The sequence below is a fragment of the Labrus mixtus genome, chromosome 6 (genome assembly GCF_963584025.1).
Source record: "Labrus mixtus chromosome 6, fLabMix1.1, whole genome shotgun sequence".
NCBI classification, from domain to species: domain Eukaryota; kingdom Metazoa; phylum Chordata; class Actinopteri; order Labriformes; family Labridae; genus Labrus; species Labrus mixtus.
Window position 1 is genome coordinate 3297002 of NC_083617.1, and position 19132 is coordinate 3316133.

A 19132-nucleotide genomic window follows, 5' to 3' on the forward strand; every position below is an offset into this window, starting at 1 on the left:
GATTTCAATAAACAGACAATCAGGGGGAAAAGAGACATGAGGAGAAGGATCTGAAAGACAGAGACACGGGTAAGAACAAAGTAAAACAGGAAATGACAAAATACTTAAATAAATGAACGAAAAAGGAAAACATGACCTCAGGTAACTTGACGGGTTGTGTCCTGCTCCCTGATTGGCCACAGACAGCAGGTGACAGTGTATTGTTCTGTGTTTTGTCTCTCCACAGGAAGACATGAGGAGAGCTAACCTTTCTGCTCCATCATTTCATTTACGAGTTGTTTTCTGCAGGAGACCCTGGGTAGAATTTCAAAGTGATGTTTCTCTTTCATCCTGGCTTGCCTGAATTAAATGTGTTTTAATCTTTGACTCACTTTGCTTTTCATCCTCATGTTACACAACATTAGATGATTTGAAGATCTCAGGCTAAAACTAATGTTTTTGAAAGCATTTTTTTGATGTTGCCCTCGGGGCTGCGCTGATGCTTTTCACTGAAAGTTATCTTAACCAAAACAGATTCACACTTTGAAACACAAAACAGAACACTTAGATGGAAAATCATATCTCTTCACAGAGGGCTCGAAAACCTTGATCCATTGCCGAGGCACGGTGGACACACAGAGTTTCTGTAACACAATGAAATGCAGGTTACAGAATGAACCACCTGTACATAAACCTACCTGACAATAATCCACCTCCGCTTCAGAGGAGATTATTGTTGTTGGACTGTAAATCTAATTTGATTCTTGATGGCACATTCTCCTCAGCTGGAGGAGTGTGGAAATGGGTTTCTTTAAAAGCACACACACACACACACACACACACACACACACACACATACACACACATACACACACATACACACACACACACATACACACATACACATACACCTTCAGACACACACACATATACACACACACACACACACACACACACACACACACACACACACAAACACAGACACACACACACAGAAAATGGCACAAGCTCAAAATACCAGGAAGTTCAGAGGTGGTTACAGACGCTCAGATTGACTTGGACTTTTTGTCTGTGCTCGTTTCAGAGATAAAAAAGGGAAACCCTGAGTCATAATGGGAAACACAACAATGAAACACTTTTTTAGTCATGAAAGAAAGAACCAGAACATGTATGAGCTGCAGAATCATTTCACAGACAGACATGGACGTTAAATCTTCTTGGATTTGTTTTACATGCCACATTTCTTCTTCTTCTTCTTGATTTGAACCATTATGGACACAAAGCTGTCTTGACCTTTGCCCCCCTGCTGTGAAGGTGTTTGTTGCTCTGCTCTGAGTCAATCCCCTCTAACGCCTCCATGGCAGGGTTCCTCTCAAATCTCAGAGGGCTGTGTCAAGCAAATTGGCCTTGTCAAGTCAGATCCAGATCAATACACCCTCACTCTTTTCCACATTACTGTGCAATCCTCCTTTTTTTTTTTGCTTTTCTCTCTTGCATCAACCTCGCGTTGGACTTGTGGAAGGAATCGCATTACATTTATCCATTAAATTGTCCCGTGTGAAGCGTTTTTGAGGATGCCAAAGTGATTGATTCCAACGTGTGTTTTCAATCATTTGGGAGCAGCTACAACTCAGCGGGGTGAGAGGAAATCCCTCATCGCCTCGTCTTGTAGTTTCATTTGTCACTGTAAGTGGCTGTGTGTCCTCCTTTGTCTTCCTCATCCTTATTCACGGCGGGAGCTCCTGTTGCTGCACTCTGAAGGATTGTCTCTCCTCGGTCGTTCCCAGATGCCCTCTGTGTCTTCTGTAACGGGACACCAAAGAGCGTGCCGAGCCATTACTAGAGTGCATTTACTGTTTAATGCTGCGCTCTGATACACACACTACCCTGTTGTTTAGTTTGATTCAGTATGTCTCAGCAAGTGCAGAATGCCAAAAAATCCTAGTATGTTGGTTGACTTTTTCATATTCTGTCTCACTGCACTGGGGGAAGTCAGGGTCCTGCGTTTAGTATTGCTAAGGCAACCTTTTTTTTTCATCAATATTCATACTGTACACCACAGATGTTTGAGCGAGAGGGTCAAAGTTCAAGGAGCGTGTTGTTATTAAGGTGTATGTACCACTTGTGTGTGTTTTGCATGCAAAAGAACATGATTTGTCAGGGCAGCTGCAAAACCGTCTGTAGAAATAATTCCACTGTGGAGGAGGAAGCTGAATGTGTGCAGCACTGGAGTCAGAGACAACATCTCTCCAAGGGGACAATAAAGTGGATTGTGTCAGAACATACTGTACCATGTCGTACCTAAACGTATCCAATTGAATCGAATGCTATTCTAACCTATCCACTCCCATCGTATCCTATATTATCATATCGCTCATATTGTATCCTATCGTATCTTCTATATCCTGTCATATTATATCCTATCACATCGTATCCTATTGTATAATATATCCTATTGTTTGCTATCATATCGTATAGTTTTTATTTTTTTATTGTTTTAATATTTTAGAGCAGTGCTTCCCCCTGGTGGGCCGTGTGGGTACTGCTGGTGGGCCGCGAAAAGCCCTCCACCAATTTTAAAAATAAAATAAATATCACAATAATGATGATTTACCATGAGTGAACCCTTTAAGTGATTAGTGAGGCGTGTCATGACTATTCATGGACATATTGTTTAGTAAACTTTTGTGTCTGTCTTGCCATAATATCACGTTGCAATGTCCAATAATTTACCCTTACTGAAAGATGTAGTCATATAAAAAAAATGTATAATGAGCCCCGGAGTAATTTTGTATTTCAAAGTGGGCCGTGGCAGTCTTTAAGTTTGGGAAAGGCTGTCTTAGATAATTATTTTATTCCTAATTATGGTAGTTTCCAGGGCAGTATCTTTAATCTCTTTTATCCTTTTATGGTTTTAATCTGCTTCCTTCATTCCTTTTATCTTGTTGGTGGTTTTATATTTACCTTTTCCTCTTTCTTCTGTGATTTCTTGCTGGTTTTTAAATTGTTCTGTATCCTTCTAATTTGTATAATCTCTGGAACTCCTGTATTGTCTCCCTCACATTTCTCTATTTAGTTTTTTTGTAAAGCACTTTGTCACCCTGTTTTGAAAAGTGCTATATAAATAAAGTTTATTATTATTATTATTATTATTGTTATTATCCATCCTACCCTATTTTATCCTGTCGTATCTTATCCTATCTCATCGTATCATAACGTATTGTGTCGTATACTGTTTCATATTGTATCCTATGTGAGTCAGAGTTACATATTGATAATTTTAACATCATTTGTTTGTGTTTCCATTGATTATGGATGTAAAAATAATTTGTGATTAAAACGAACTGGAGGCTGACTCAATCTGCTTGTTTTATACCTGTTTAAATAAAAATGGAAACAGCGTCTCGTCATGTCTGAAAACATCTGAACCCAGGATGAGTTTCTGCCTCGGCTGCGTCGGTTTCCTCCCACCCAGTCGGGGGGGGGGGGGGGGGGGGGGGGGGGGTGGGGTGGAGGAGAGAGGACACTCTTAATTGCCTGGGGAGGTTTGCATGAGTGTCTGCACTGTGAGTCTGAGAGTCTCTAATGACGCCCCTGCCTTCCACCCAGTGCATGCTGGGATTGTCTACTGCCTCCCGTGACCCTGAGAGTAAATTAGTGGGAGGAGAATGTAAACGACAGAAGAGGGGGAACATATTGTATTTCACATCATTTCCACTGATGAGTGTTTTCCTCGCATGTCTCATCATTGATGCTCTCTGAATCGAATGTTTAGTGTTTGTCTGGAAGCTTCCGAGCATTCAAGGAACAAGTGTGCGGAAAAGAAATGCACACAGTTACTTTTGACGTCACACATTTGGTTTGTGAATCCTCGTTTACATCCTCCAATTTGACGTTTTGGCCATCGCCATGTCGGTATTTTTAGTTCCAGAAGTGACCATTAAGACACAGAGTGGATTTGTGTTAGTGTGTCTTTGACACTTCAAAGCATGCCATAACAAAAGCCCACCCTGCTGAATCGTCAATTTTAAAACGGGCAACAATTAGCAAAATGAACTTCATGCCGTATCGACTGGGAATCTGCGTCACTCGCCGACTAAACAATTAAACGTTGTGACCCTCACTAGTCAGCACCAGGAGAACCAGGAAGAGGGTTAAACTAATGATTGATAATTCTCTTTGTGGGCCCTCTTTGCCGTTGAAATATTGTGCCCAAGCTGAAATGCAGCCGCTCACCACTCGGCTGTAGGTTTCAACTCTCTCTGCTCTACTACCTGGATGTAAACAAGCTCAGAGGACGGATAGCATCTCACAGGAGCAGCACATCACATGGGAGTATGTTGATGTAGAAAATGGAGATACAGGTGTATGTAAGCTGTGTCAGGATAAACTGGCACCTGATCAATAATTTAACCACATTAAAGACGTTTAGCTGCAAGGAGGACGTCGGTGTTAGCTTTGCTAACGTTTGCATTACGGAGACCGGAGTGCTCCGAGACCAAGGCATCTAGGGCGGCTGTAGCTCAGATGGTAGAGTCGTCGCATCTAAAACCGGAAGGTCCTTCTAATCACAGTAATGACGTGGAAAAATAGTGGTGGTCTTGACCGGCCTTGATTTAAAGTCCAGATTCTGCTCAGTCTGAGACCGAGACAAGACCGAGTCAAAATAGTTTCGATTCCAGGATGAGACCGAGACCTTCAAAAAAGTGGACTTGAGACCAAGACCTATTTCAAGTACTACAACACTCAGCAAACCGATTTGAGGTCACTTTCACTAGTTGCCGCTCGCCGTACCTATCGATCCAGCTCCGTCTTATGCTACATCGGATGGTCAAAAGCACTTTAACATTGGTTTGCATTTGAAACCAAGAGGCTGGATCTATGAATGCACATTTTCTGTATGACAAAGAGTTAAGTACCGTTCCAGCCTCCTGTCAATGCTGCAGAGTTTTATTGACTGTCTTCTTCTATTACATTAATGTCCCGCCGCTTCTGGACATTTTTTGAGCCAGTGACGGGGACTGACAAGGACAGACTGTGAGCCGCTGAGATGACCGCGCTGAGCATGGCCTCGTTCTGTATTCTGCCTTGATATTTGTAAGTCAATTAGCGGGATTAGAAAGCCTAATCAATACAGCCATCCTATGTGACCTCACTGAGTCGTCTCATTACAGGAATAATCACAACAGGTCGGATCCAAAGCAAACTTTTCTTCTCTTCTTAACCGCCATCATTCTTTAGGATTAGTTATTATTTGTCTTTATTTTTATAACACTTTAACGTCACTCCTGAATCACCGCTTACTCTACCAGTCTCTGAATGTGTCTTTTTTTTAAGCCTCAGTCGATGTTTCCTCAGGTAGTCTCACGGATCAGCTCCTCTAGGTCGTCATTGATTTTGTTACATTCTCCACTGCGTGTCCAACAAACCCAAAAAGGATATTCCCTCTTCTTCTTTTTCTTTTTTCTTTTTAAAACCGTAATTTGAGCCTTGTGCGCCTTGTAAGAGTTCACTCACGCATGTCTTTTGTTCTGCAGAATGTCAATAGGAAGTGCTGACTTGCTGTAAATGTGTTCAGCCATGCAGGGTCTGTAGTTATCTTTTTTCTGCCACAGGGACAAACCTGGAAGTGAATCCCGTTAAATGAGGGCTTTGGAAAACTCCTAATCTTCCCAATAAAACCTGTGTCAGGTTGTAAAAGCATGCAGGCTGCTTTTCCCCTTAAATCAGGTGAAACAGTGACAGCAGGATGAGATCATGTCTGTCTTTGACCACTGTCCTGCAGTTTGCATAGACCCACAAATAAATCCTTTGGGCAGATTGATGTGTTGTGTTTTGGTATAATGTTGTCGTTCTTAATAAGTATATCACTTCTCTTCGTTTCAGAGAGACACACTGTAGGTTCATTGCTTTGCAAACTGAGATTTTACATCTAGGCACTTTGTGGACTGAGGTCAAACATTTCAGTGCATAATGCATCGTCATCTATGAGTCTGATCTTTTTTTTTTTTAATCTCAACATCTAGTGTTCAAACTTTGAGGATCTGCGTTTTCCTCCTGTTGTTTTACATCTTACAGATTTGACCTTTAGGTTTCCTACATCGATAAGACTGATTGGTTTATTGATCAGTTGTGAAAAAACACATGAGATAGGGGACTGATGGTCTAGCAGTTAGTGTGCACGTCCAATGTACAGAGGCTTAAATCCTTGAGAATAGGCGGCCAGGGTTCAAATCTGACCTGAGGCTCATTTCCCTCATGTCGATCCTCACTCTCTCTCTCTCTCTCCGGTTTCTGACTCTACCCACTGTCCTGTCTCTAGAATAAAGGGATAAAAAAAGACAAATTTAAAAACCTTGAGATTAATCTGGATGAATTAGATTTGCACATATTGACCAAAATAATGATACCACACTTACACCTTGTTCAAAGTTCATGTCTCCTCACTCAAAGGCTACTTAATACTTAATTGTGGTTTGGTTTTTGCTTGTCACTGTGATTATATATATATTTGTATACGTGTGAACCACCGACCTGCCAAGTGACTACAGATGGAAATGAGCCCGGGGCAAACATCTGGCATATTTACATGTTCATGTTCATTAATGTACACTGTCTCTATGTTAAACAAAATGAATAAGCCACACTTGTAATTTGGGTTCTAATTAAATCAATTAAGGCATGTTCATTTTTGTATCATTTTTTTTTTGTGTGTGTCCTGAGGGGGCGGTCTCAGCTTTTTCTTCTGTGCAATAGGGGGGCTCCAAAGTTAAGGTTGTGAACCACTTCTTTATAAATCTGTGATATTTATAGACTTTTTTTTATCATTAATTAAAACATGGATGCCATGTCATCACTTCTGGATCACTTCTGATTTCATTACTTGAAGCATAATTTGTTGGCAATACTTTTACGCTTAAAGCAGCAGTATGAAACATCATTTCTTTAGAATATTCATTAGTGGTTTTTATAATGTGTGCATGTCCAAGCGGGCGGCCCAGGTTCGAGTCCAGCCTGTGGCGCCCCTACAGCCATTCCCCACTCTCTCTCCTCCAGATTTCTGACTCTGAATCCACTGTCCCTCTTCTTTTCTTTTCTTTTTTTAAGAATTGGTTCTAATTTAGTTCTAATCTAATGTTTTGGTCATTGCATGTCACTAACAACATCAAATTCAAATGTCTCTTTAAATATTTGTCTGATCTGTGAGCTGTACTTGGTTTGTTTTGATAAACCGTTGTACTGACTAAAAATATCCAATCAGGATTAAGTTCAAGGTAACTATGCAAAATTTAGATCTTGGGAATTTGGAGATTTAATTTGAAAGTGAGACAGTTTCATGGCTTCTTTCACTTTATGATCTGAATGCTTTCTCCATAACTGATGACTTCTCCATTGTCCATATTATTATTGTTCCAGCTCCGTGTTGAAGATGTAAGACACTTATTGAGCAGCTTAATTCCAGAGTGTGTATTTGCTTCTGCATGTGAGTCCAGTCCACAGTGAGTGTGTAAGCCCCTCAGTGCGCATGGCACGAAGTAACGCGGCTGCTCTCCAAGTGAACATGTAGATCTGTTATCTGAGGACTACCTCATCTAAGGACGCACGGGGATATACTGCTTCTCCTCAGCCCTCTGCACAGCCTGAACGCCTCATTCAATCTGCTGGTTTTTTTTTCTTCCTTTTTTAAAGTGTCGGGATGCTGTAGCCTCCAGTTCATATAGCGAAGAATGATCTCACCATATGCGCTGACAGGATGTTATGTGCCACACATGAAAAGCTGCAGATCCACACTCTGAGCGAGCCTTGAGGATAGATGACTTTATCTGAGGACATGATCGGGATTTAGATCTGTAACTTGCAGGGATTCGTGCGTCCTGCTGGTCTTTTGCTGTGAGACATTTTTGGTGCAGGGGACACCAGAGGATACTACCACACCACTGCTTGCATTTTGGACAAAGAAGCGTTGGGCGCGCGTCTGGTTGGATTTAAGCTGCAGTCCACTAAAAAAAACACTAACTGCATTGCAACAACTATTCAGAAAATGTGTCTGATAAGAAACCGTGCGCCTGCAGCTTTCCTCGTGAACTCTGTCGTGGATGTACAGACTTAAAATCCACAAGTGGAGCGTTTTTTTTCTCAGCCTCTCCGCTTTACGTAATCTCACTTTACAACTACAATGGGACAACGTGGAGGGCTCGCCAGTGGAAATGTTTCCCTCAGAAGAAGTGCAGTGAGAGAGCAGCAGGACAGTGACTTCCAGGGGACACCTGCAGCGGAGTGAATGCCGCCTCCGATGTGGAGCTTGTCGCTGTCCGACGCGCGCCTGGTGCTGAAATTTGGATGATGCCTGGCCAGCGACTGCAAGACTGCCGCTCCCTGCACCTGAACGAGGACAACGGGCGATTCGTGCTGCTCGCCGTCCTCATCGTCCTGTACCTGCTGTGCGGCGCCGCGGTCTTCTCGGCCATCGAGAGGCCCTCCGAGCTGCGGGCTCACGGCCGCTGGAACGGGACGCTCCACAACTTCAGCGAGACCTTCAACATCAGCCTGCAGGACCTCAACTCCTTCCTGCGGGAGTACGAGGCTGCCATCGCCGCCGGGATCCGGGCGGACGCTCTGAGGCCACGATGGGATTTTACAGGAGCTTTTTATTTTGTTGGAACTGTGGTGTCGACTATAGGTTGGTGATCTATATGCAGCATTTTACTAATTCCCCTGACCTTTATGTCCATTTTGGTTGCAGGCATACTTGTTAAAAACATGCACTATTTCACATGAAACCATGTGTTTCCAAGCACATAGTAAGAGAGGATAAAAATCAACAATGCATCAGTTTACACAATTAAGATAATTTGATTATTTGACCAAGTGGGGGTGGCATTGGCAGCCAATTTGAGGACCTTTTCTCTCAAATTAACATGCATGCCAATAAGTTACATAATTAATAATAATATGTGTCCTGCTTGTTAAATAACCTCATTATTAGTGACAGTCTGGATGGGAAAAGGAGTGGAGCTTCCATCCCTCAGGCTGCCTCTTTCCACTGGTTGTACATGCAGAATAACAGATTAACATTTTTTAGTTTTTTTCCACTCATGTGTTACATTTTGGCTGCGAGGGGACTCTGGCAACGGGGCGACATCTGACTCGCCTTGCATGCCAGGAACGGCACACTCATCTCTGGCTATAGGACAGCACCCATGGGTGCAGTCTCTCGCTCTTTTTTTTTTTGCCACATTTTCATTCAAAAACCGGCAGGAATGTCAATGAGAAGCCCCGTCTGCTCCCCCCCCCCTCATTTTAACATTTACTCGTGCGATAGGTCAGAAAAGAGCAAGTGTCCCTCGCAGGGCAGCCTGAGGGCCAATGGTGAGCTGCACTGCATGCCTGATGGACCCCAACGCCCGCTTGGTTGTATCCTCTGCCCCTCCCTCGCTGACTGCTGGAGAGGCGTGAGGGAGTGAGGGAGTGAGTGTGGATGGGTGAACAAATAAACAAGGTCCAGGTGATCACTGGAGCTGACAGCATCCGTCTATCTCTGACCTTGCGCTGAAGACACAAATACACCAAACATACACTCTGGGATGCCTCCAGCTCCTCCGGGTAATTGAAAGCAGGGGGTGTAGGGAGTGATAAGGAAAACTGATGGCTCCACAGGAGCAGAAGACCTGTCAGAACTTTATTTACTGTAGACCTGTCAGGAGGAGAGCTTTATTGGCCCCCTCCACTTTCTGCTCTCAGATACACAGACGCAGGAGGGTAAACCACGGCAGCTGTGTTTGTATACATGTCCGAAGCAGGTTGAATGTCTTTGTGCTCCAGTTGTCATGCAACAGCGCAGTCTTCCCCTAGCCTAGCGGATCAGATAAACTGACTCAGCTGCTTGGGGGGGAACAAAGGATGATGTCTGTCTGCAGGTTTTTGTCTTTTTCCTCAGACTTGCACGGGGTTTTCTGTCTGGATTTCTGTCTCTCTTTGATCTCCTTCTCTCCCCCCCCCCCCCCCCCCCCCTCCTTCCCTCAGGCTTGTGTGCTACTTTTTCAACACGCTTGTGAGCTGCGGATATAAAAGGGATTTTGGGGGGGCCTCCCCACACATCTCTATCAGCCTTGGCATCCCCTGTGCACTCTGCATGCTCCTCCCTGCTCTGACTCTGCTGCAGGTTTTAAAATCAGCAGTGACACTCGACTGCTCCCCTTGATGCGCCTCCACACTTTTTACTTTGAAGCATGAAAAGTAAGGCTGCGGCCGGTTGAGGCACTCGTTTACACAGAGGTTTGGACAGATTTAATGGTCATTTGTGTTGCAACTAGTGTTCTGTTTTCCAGCTTCGGGACAAACAGGAAACAAAAAAAACCCAACATATCTCAGCTTTGCCTAAAAAACTAGTTTTAACAAATGCAGTCTGGTTAATCATCTGATGGCAGTGTAGCCTTTGGGAGGGACTGCATGTTTGTCTCGAGCTCTGCTGCAAGCATTTCCTCACACAAGTGACATCAAGGTTATTCAGGGCAAAACGTCTTTTAACTTGAGGTACTTACAAACCCAACTATTAACTTCAGACACAAGAATAGAGTTGGAGTGTAGAAGCAACATCTTTGACTTGATGCTTGTCCAAATTCTCAGAGCGTGCGTGATCATACCCTATGTAGTCCACTCATTGTATCCCACAATGCATTGTGAAAAGTAGTGTACAACCGATGGTCACTATCCGAGCAATATATACCAACATGCATTGCGTTTTAAATATATTTCATGAGCTGGTAGTGGTGTTTAACTCTCTGACTGACGAGAGGAGGACCACAGAAACACAATAAAGTTCATATTGGCAGCATTTTTTTTTTTTTTTAGATTTATAGATTTATTTTTGGGCTTTTTGTGCATTTTATGGAGAGATAGGAAAGTGGATAGAGTCAGAAATCAGGGAGAGAGAGAGAGAGTAGGGAATGACATGCGGGAAAGGAGCCACAGGCTGGATTTGAACCTGGGCCGTCCGCTTGGAAGACCACAGCCTCCATACATGGGGCGCGCGCACTAACAACTGCGCCACCAGCGCCCCCTATTTGGAGCATTTTTATTGAAATCTATGATCTTTTTTAATCAAGAAAGATTGTCAGGGAAGTAACGGTAGTTTGTCCAAATGGTGATGACAAGCACACGACCAGTCTGTGAGTACAAATAATTAGTTTAGGTTATTCTCGATCCTCGGGCGGAGTTGAGCTGCAAGTTTTAGTTTTGCAACAACAATGACGGCACTGTGGGCGAGTAGTGTCGGACATGTTTTTTAAATTTTGCAGAATAAATGCATTATATAGTCCACTACATATAACTCACTATATAGTGAAAAGGGAGGTGGGAATGAGTGAGTGATTTCTGCTTGGTTTTATCTGCCCGTTAATGCCAGAATCTGTTCATAGAGCTCTCTACAATAACACATTTTCATCAGATGATGACCTTATGGTTCCAGGATAGCATTTTAAGGCTGGTGCAGTCCACCTTTTTTCGCTCCACATGGACTCTTTACCTTTACATAACCAGATCCTGCAGAAACACTAAAGGACAAAACGACTCATACTCCAAATGGAAAGAAGAACGCTGCCCACACTGACAAACTTGTCCTCTGCTTTCAGACTCTGCAGATTTCTGTTCACAGAGGCACAAAAACATATGCAACAGAATCAGCTCTTTGTTTTATTTTTTTTTATTTTTTACAACTTAAGCTTTCCTCTGAAAACTCAAATCTCATCACAGAGTCCACTCAGTAGAAGTTCTTGAGCTTTTGATCGTCTCACATTGTCCTTCCTGCCCAGTTGTCATGAAATTGTCGATTTTTTCTTAAAATTTCCATTTCCTCTGAGCACTTTAAGGACTGAAAGGTTCAGATGTGTATTCATGTCCTTGCAAACAGCACTGGGCAAAAAAAAAACACTTTTAAAATGTTGTGCTGGAGGTTTTCACTCAAACTTCTTCTGCAGTCGCCCAGGTGTCATGGAAATGTCTCAGCTGGCAACAAAACAAGAAGAGATGTTTCAAAGGTCACAGACTTCCTGTCGGCCTCAACTTTTCAGCCATGTGGCGGGCATGGCTGGACATTTTAATATATACTGGTCGGTCTTACAGTCAGTTCCCCAACACAGCCTAGACTTTAATATCCCAACAACCATTGGAGGTATTGATGTGGCATTTAGTACAGATTTATTTGGTGCTTAGAGGATGAATCCAGCTGACTTTTCTCTAAATATCTTCATCAAACAAGAACAGAGATTCAATCAAATCTGATCTGATTCATGGTTTGGCATTAAATTATGCAGAGACCATCACACACAGGACCCCAGAGGATGGGTCCTGAGGACTTTGGGGATCCTGTGAGTTTTTCTGTAGTGCAGTGAAATATTCTGACATCTCTATGGTACTCGAAAGTATGAAAAAAATTAAAATTGACATGGTATGCATTTCCGATAATACATCCATGGTTAGCATCAATATGTTGCCATTGCCTCAGTTACCATTTTAGCATCATTATTACCATCGAGCTTGAAGGACAGCTGTGTGTAAGTACAGCCTGCAAAGATGGTAAATAGTCGATGTTCTTCACTCACACTGTCTTTTAAATCTTTGGACAACTCAAAGCGTTTAGGCTACAAACCACATTTACTCTCTTGTACACACAATCATACGCCGATGGCAGAAGCTGCTGTACAAGATGCCAACCTGCCCATCAGGATCTAATCTTTGTCATTCACACACCAACGGCTCAGTATCTTGCCCGAGGAGGACACTTTTTGAGATGTTGATCAAACAGCAAATCTTACGATCAGTGGATGATCAGCATTTTCTCTGCAAACCCAAAGTGCTGCCAGCGTGGCTCTTGAGGCTCTTGTTGTAGTTTTGTCTCATCTCGTTGAAGCCTTGGATCGAAGAGTTTGTGTTTTTGTCAGCATCAAAACTCTAAGATGGGTTGTCCTGCCCTACATCTTCAGACGCAGCTTTACTGTAATCACGCTCATTAAAGAGGGCACAAGAGTTTGTTTCTATTCATAAGAAAAGCTATTTATAGCGCGCCAGGCTGATTGATAGCTGCTGCCTGCCAATTAGGACGGCTCTCTGCGGCCGTTTGCAGGGCCCGTTGGTCTAATTGTAAGTTACTGTAATGACATTTTGGAGGGAACGCTGTGTTGCGTTTGAAGTGGTTCAATGGGAACACTCATCGAAAATGCAAGAGTACTTACTGACGGCTGTTTGATCTGAGACTTTCAACTTGTTAAGATGAAGTGGGACCGACCAGTTATGGCAGTTAGTGGTTTGGCAGGTTTTTTACATAATACTCAGCTGCGAGTTTTGGATTGTGTTCTGGGCTATTTATTCCTGGGGATGGACTCGACTCGCCTCCTCTTGCCCCTGGCAGCCACTGCTGCAGCTTCTTGCTCCATCACAAGATTATCCGCCCACTCAGAGAAGCCACAAAAGCTAGACAAAGCAAATAGGACAGTTTAACAAACAGCACAAAAACAGACATTCGGTGCAGTTTTGTCCTTTAAATGAGGCACATTTAACCACCAGGCAGTTGTCAGGGGAGGGCACAGTTAGGAGAAGATGACATCCTGCTAAACCCTGACTGCATGGAACTGGTGCTGCTGTAAGATGACAGCGTGATCTTCTCTAAAGATTCACAGGGACAGGCATCGTCTCTTCCCTCTCAAAAGCGCTGATTCTAGGATGAACTGTGGTATTCAAAGGGGTCTCATTAAGCTAATAGCTGTACTGTGATGTACACTCTCAGTTAAGACTGCAAAGAGAGGTGTTGGAGCAGCTGTATGGTTTCCCTTCTCTTCTGGGTTGCTGTTTGTTAGTGTCACATCAGTTTGTATGAGAAATACCTTTAAACATGCAGCTTAAAGCTGCACAAATCAAAATTGAAACCTGTGGTCCTGTGTGTGTTTGGTATTGACTTTGTTTCCCGTAACAGCGTGCATGGGGTTTTCAGCAAAAGCACCCAAAACTAAAGAGAAAATCTGAAAAACTGTTGAACATAAAAGAGCATCCAGTAACTTAAAAGACAGATTGTTCCCTCCAGCGTTGGTCGAGAACAAAAAAAAAAAACATGAATCATCTGTGACTGCTGATATCACATGAAATTTGTGTGTACAGTTTTTCAAAGTTTTATCCAAAAGGCAACTTGGCATGTTTGATGTTCTTAAAGATGTTTCACATCTCATCAATAGGCTTCTTCAGTTCAGATCCAGAGAAGCCTTTGGGGATGGGAACCAGTTTCCTTTTGGGTACAGTTTTGAATTATTAGATTATTATTTTGAAAAATGGAGAGAAGTTAGAATGTAGAAAGGTTACGATGCAGAGCTGGCTAAACGCTGAAGCTTCAGTCTCTGCGACATGGCAACCTGCATGCTCACTGACTCAAGGGAGGAAGGGGGCGGGTGGAGACAGCTCTCTCCTATATTTTGAATTTGGACTGTAGTACCCATTTTAAACACTAGGGGTCAGAGTCACATATTGGTCATTTAAGCATGAGCTCCCTTTTGTTTAAGTTTCTTCACCTTCCCTTCAAAGTATAAAATGAGACTTTCAGAGTAGATGTCCAGTCGATGTCGCACTTTAGCATCAGTCTCTGAAACTTAAAAAAAACTTCTCTTTGGCCACGCCTCCTCTGTCCCTCTGTCCCCTCTCACCTCCGTGTCCCAACATTCAAGTTTGAGCCGAGTGCAGCCGTTTGAGGGAATCTCCACGGGTTCTGGGTTTGCATCCCAAAGTTGGTTTGAATTATATCTTTTTAGTCTTTTCTTCAGTTTGGAAAGTCTGTTGTTTCTTCTTCAGTTGCACTCTTGCAATGACACTCCGCAGTTATGCCTCTGCAAGCAGAATTAGTGAGTGGGTGGGGCCATTTTCTTCCCCCAAGTGGTTGCAGGGCTAACCCGCAACTATCACGCATACTGTGCCTTACATCAGCGCCACAGTTTTGCTCCATCTGATGGCCTGTGCACTGCCCCACTGGGTCTGTATAAAAACATGCATACAGCATGTTGATTTGTCATGTGAGGTAGATTTGCTGTTCATTCGCTTCCTGTCTTGACGTAATGTTGATAAAGTGATGGAATATACATTTGGGAGTCTGTGTATTGTCTTTTATTTTGAAATTGACCAGATGTGTGTTTCCTCGTCTCTCTTCCTCTCCGGGTCGATCTATTCTATTCAGCTTGACGAGTGCTTGCAGCGTGCTCTGTCGAAAATAGACTTATTGGTGTATATTTGAATCAGAGCCACTGCTGTAAAGCTCCAGATTTTGCTATATTAATGTAAAGAATGTCACATATTATACCTTTTAAGTCATACATGTATTTCAGTCTTTTTTCACTCAGATCACAGTCCTAGAATGAAACTTCCAGTTTTCAAAGAAGCTGATTTTTTACGCATCTCAAATGGCACTTATGGGTTTGAAACGTTGTCTGTTATAAAACTTCAGCGCCTCTGACAGGAAACTCAAAGAACATTTTACCTCTAAAAGTCAAGCCATAGAGCCGAAATACATTGTTCCTCTACATTTGCAGAATCGGAATGAGAATTTAGAAATCGCCCCGTCTGTGTTTAGGATCTCAAGTTTATTTGCAAAATCACATCAGGCACATTAGAGTTCCCCCCCGAGTAAGAGAGACGATGCATCATCCAGTCTTGTTTTGTGTAACTCTGCACCATGTAGAGGCTGAGAAATGAGTACAGATGTTACAGACTCAGCGAACAGTCTGCAGAGTCCAGTTAATGAACACTAGCTCTGACCCTCTGCCTCCGCTACACAAAGCCAAAGAGGACATGCCTGTAATTGCCTAAAAATATTTGAGTTGCTGTGATCAAGAAAGTGATTATTTGTGATCAAACAAACAGAAACAAGCGTGTGCAAATTAATTAATCATACTTTTGACAACCCAAACAACACTAAACGCTTATTATGTCATGCACATCCTCTCCCTCGTTGTGTCACTGTGCAGTGTGAGTAAACAACAAGTCGAATGGTTTAGTCAGTTTATCGTCCTCCTCCACTTGTGCCGTTGTTAAAAAACTGCTGATTTGAAACCTTTGTGAGGTCTGTGTGACTATTACACGCCTCCCTGACCAGAACCCATGTATCCCTGAATGAAACTGCAAACCAAATGTTGCTCTCGGCACCGTGCTCCGCCTTGTGAAATTCACATGTCTCAGACGTTACAAGACATCAACCACCTCGGACTAGCAGAGCGTGCATTTTGGCATTCAAGCAGTTTGAAATGTCACATGATAGACAGCGTGGATCCCTGGAGGCAGGTTGTGTTTTTTTGCTTTGATGTCGTGTTCTTGTTTAGATTAACCGCCTCGCTGGGACAGAAACCATCTGTGTTGGTGTTACTGTTGGTGTATGTTATAAATGTGCTTTCAGGAGGCGGGAGGGAAAAGGTTTGCAATCTGTGAAAGAAGATTCATCGATATGCAGTAATGTTTCACACTTCTCCTCGCCTTCTGTCTCTCACTTAAGATAATGTTTCTAGACATTCACAGACCGTCTTAACTCCTGTCTAACATCTGGATATCCTGTGTGACATCTGGAAATCCAACTCGTCTTCTGTTTGTAACAAACAATGTAGAAACATTGTAGAAACGTTTTAGGTATTATTTGAATCCTGAGCAGTTACCTCTGGTTTTGAAAAGTAAAGCCAGCGTGGAAGTGCAGTTCCTCTAGTGTCCACTTGAGGCAGGCTGCAAAAGCCCCTGACATCCCGTACACACCCAATGTTCCAATGCCAATTTTTACAGCAGAAATAAACATGTTTACAGCCTGGTACAAAAAACATTTTTCGGCCTGAACCTGAATATTCAATTTCTTTATCGGGACCAACTGTACAGGGAGTGCACATTTTGTAACTTATTTGTTTAAAATTAGGATAGGATAGGAGGAGAGGATAGTACTTTATTGATCGGGTGTTGCAGCAGCACAGACATGTAAGGTCATACAAAATACACATTGAACAGAATAGATTAGATAAGATAAATAAAAATAGGGGGTACAAGTACAAAATGAATGATGAAGTTAATTATGCAGGGAATTAAGACAGTATGTGCAGGGAATGGCAAGATAATTGAGGGATAGTTATGCATCAATTGGGGCGTGACTGATATACATTACAACACTTTATTGTCCCCCATATGGTTGGTACACAGGTATACATATACTGTATGATAATGTAGCACAGGAGGAAACATGTAACATATAACTGCGAGTGGACGCTTACAGCCAGCCTTAGCTCCACCTCTTTGACTGCTACTTGACCAAAAGTTGGGTTGAGACAGCACTTTCAGAGGTGCCAGAGTGGTCAATTCACACCATGTGCAGAGGCTGAAGTCATTGAAGCAGGCGGTCAGGGTTTGAATCCGACCTGTGGCTGCTTTCCCGCACGGCACTCCTCACTTTCTCTCTCTGTCTCGCCCCAATTTCCAACTCTATCCGCCGTCCTGTTTCTCCACTAAAGGCTCAAAAATTACTCTTGTAGATTAAGTAGACCACTGCGTCAAGTTATGGGAAGATTGGAAGTTTTAAGTTTCCCTGTTGGTTCTCAAGGGAGATTGGAGCGAGTGGTGAGTCAGCTTCGATTCACAAGCTCTCTCAACTTCTTTGGTCTAATAATAAATATCTCCAGTCAGCAAAGACCACAAAAAGTTTTTTATTCAATAGGAGAAATTGTGGTTAAATAGTTCACTTGACTGGAAATGAGTCAGCCACAGAAACATACTCCATATACGGTGTTTGGTGACCCTTCAGTCCTCTCCAGCTCCAGCCTTCTGGCTCCAGGTCCGGCCTTTAGTTCCAGCTCCGGACTTTTGGTTCCAGGTCCATCCTTTGGTTCCAGGTCCATCCTTTGGTTCCAGGTCCATCCTTGGGTTCCAGGTCCATCCTTTGGTTCAAATATTGTCACTCATGGCTCCAGAAATCCCACATGGCAACAGCCAAAATGCTGAATCCAACAGCTTCAAAAAATGCAGCCAACAAAACAAACTGATGATGTCATTGAGGCTATGCCCAAACATCCCGGCAGACTGACAATTCAACTGTTACAAAACAGAGTATACGCGCGAGTTACACAAGCAGTAAGCCGGTCATCGTGACTCTTTTTCTTTACCTCATCTCTGCTGCTGCTGACGTCTTTTTTTACCCCCCCCCCCCCCTCTCTCTTTAGATCTCATGGGCTGCTCTGTGAAATCACAGACTCAGAGAAAATGTCACTGTTAAAAATGGAAAACAGAGGGACCTTCAGCCACATGAAAGGCACTGGGGGTCGCTTCAGATTGTGTGCAGTCCAAAAGCTCAGCACAAAAATGTTGTCCCCAGTGAGGCAGAGGAGCCAAATTGCACCGCTGCTGCATGGACGGTCCACGAGGCTGTGACTAAACGAACCCAGTCGCTGTGTTACACGCCTGATTTCTACCTTAAAGCTGCACCAACCAAGCTGTTGTGTTTTATTTGGATAGAAGAGGACTACTTTAACTGCTGAGGTTTACAACCCACAGATAAACGTACAGGGCTGCACCCAACTTCAATGACTCTTATTCGTCTATACAAGCCTACATGTGTGATAGTTTCTGAAACAAATTATTGGTGAGTTTTCGATAAGCCTTAAACATCAGGGAAAATTAAAGCATTTGTAGCAGACTTCTATACTATTCTTTGTAACTGTATAATTTAGAAGCCGATTATTCCCCTCATCTACACCTTTCATGTTCTGTCTCAGTTTCAGTCTGTGAAACCTTTAGATCAGCTTTGCATGATTTGCAGCTCGAAAAACATCTCATTTCTCTGATACTGGCCTCAGAAAAAAAAAAAAACATTTCAACCTCTGCCTGAAACAGTTTGTTTCAGCTGCTGCCTCTTTAAGGAGGGGGTCCCAAAGTGCCCATTTTCTTCTGATTGGCCGGTTATCTGGAAGCCTTTTGGGTGGCAGAACGCTGCAGGGCTTCCAGGGAATGGCTGCTCTCCACATTGGGAGACGAGAGCCCCCATGTCAGCTTACATAGACGCTTGAAGCCGTCTTGTGAGATTCTTGGTTTTATATCAGGGAAGCCCGCTGCAGACTTATCCTGGGATTACTCCAACACACGTTTTCCTCATGATCTGACACTT

General features: G+C 43.1%; 1 protein-coding gene and 1 long non-coding RNA gene across 2 annotated transcripts in view; one reads left to right on the forward strand and one right to left on the reverse strand.

The window, feature by feature from the left end:
- LOC132975169 (uncharacterized) overlaps positions 1-19132 on the reverse strand; it is a 97384-nt gene that overhangs the window by 50055 nt on the left and 28197 nt on the right. The window lies entirely within an intron of this gene.
- Positions 7345-19132, forward strand: part of kcnk12 (potassium channel, subfamily K, member 12) — a 35398-nt gene continuing 23610 nt past the window's right edge. Inside the window, exon 1 of the mRNA XM_061039521.1 lies at positions 7345-8659. Within this exon, the coding sequence (XP_060895504.1) occupies positions 8320-8659 (340 nt within the window). The 5' untranslated portion in view covers positions 7345-8319. The remainder of the gene's footprint in view (positions 8660-19132) is intronic.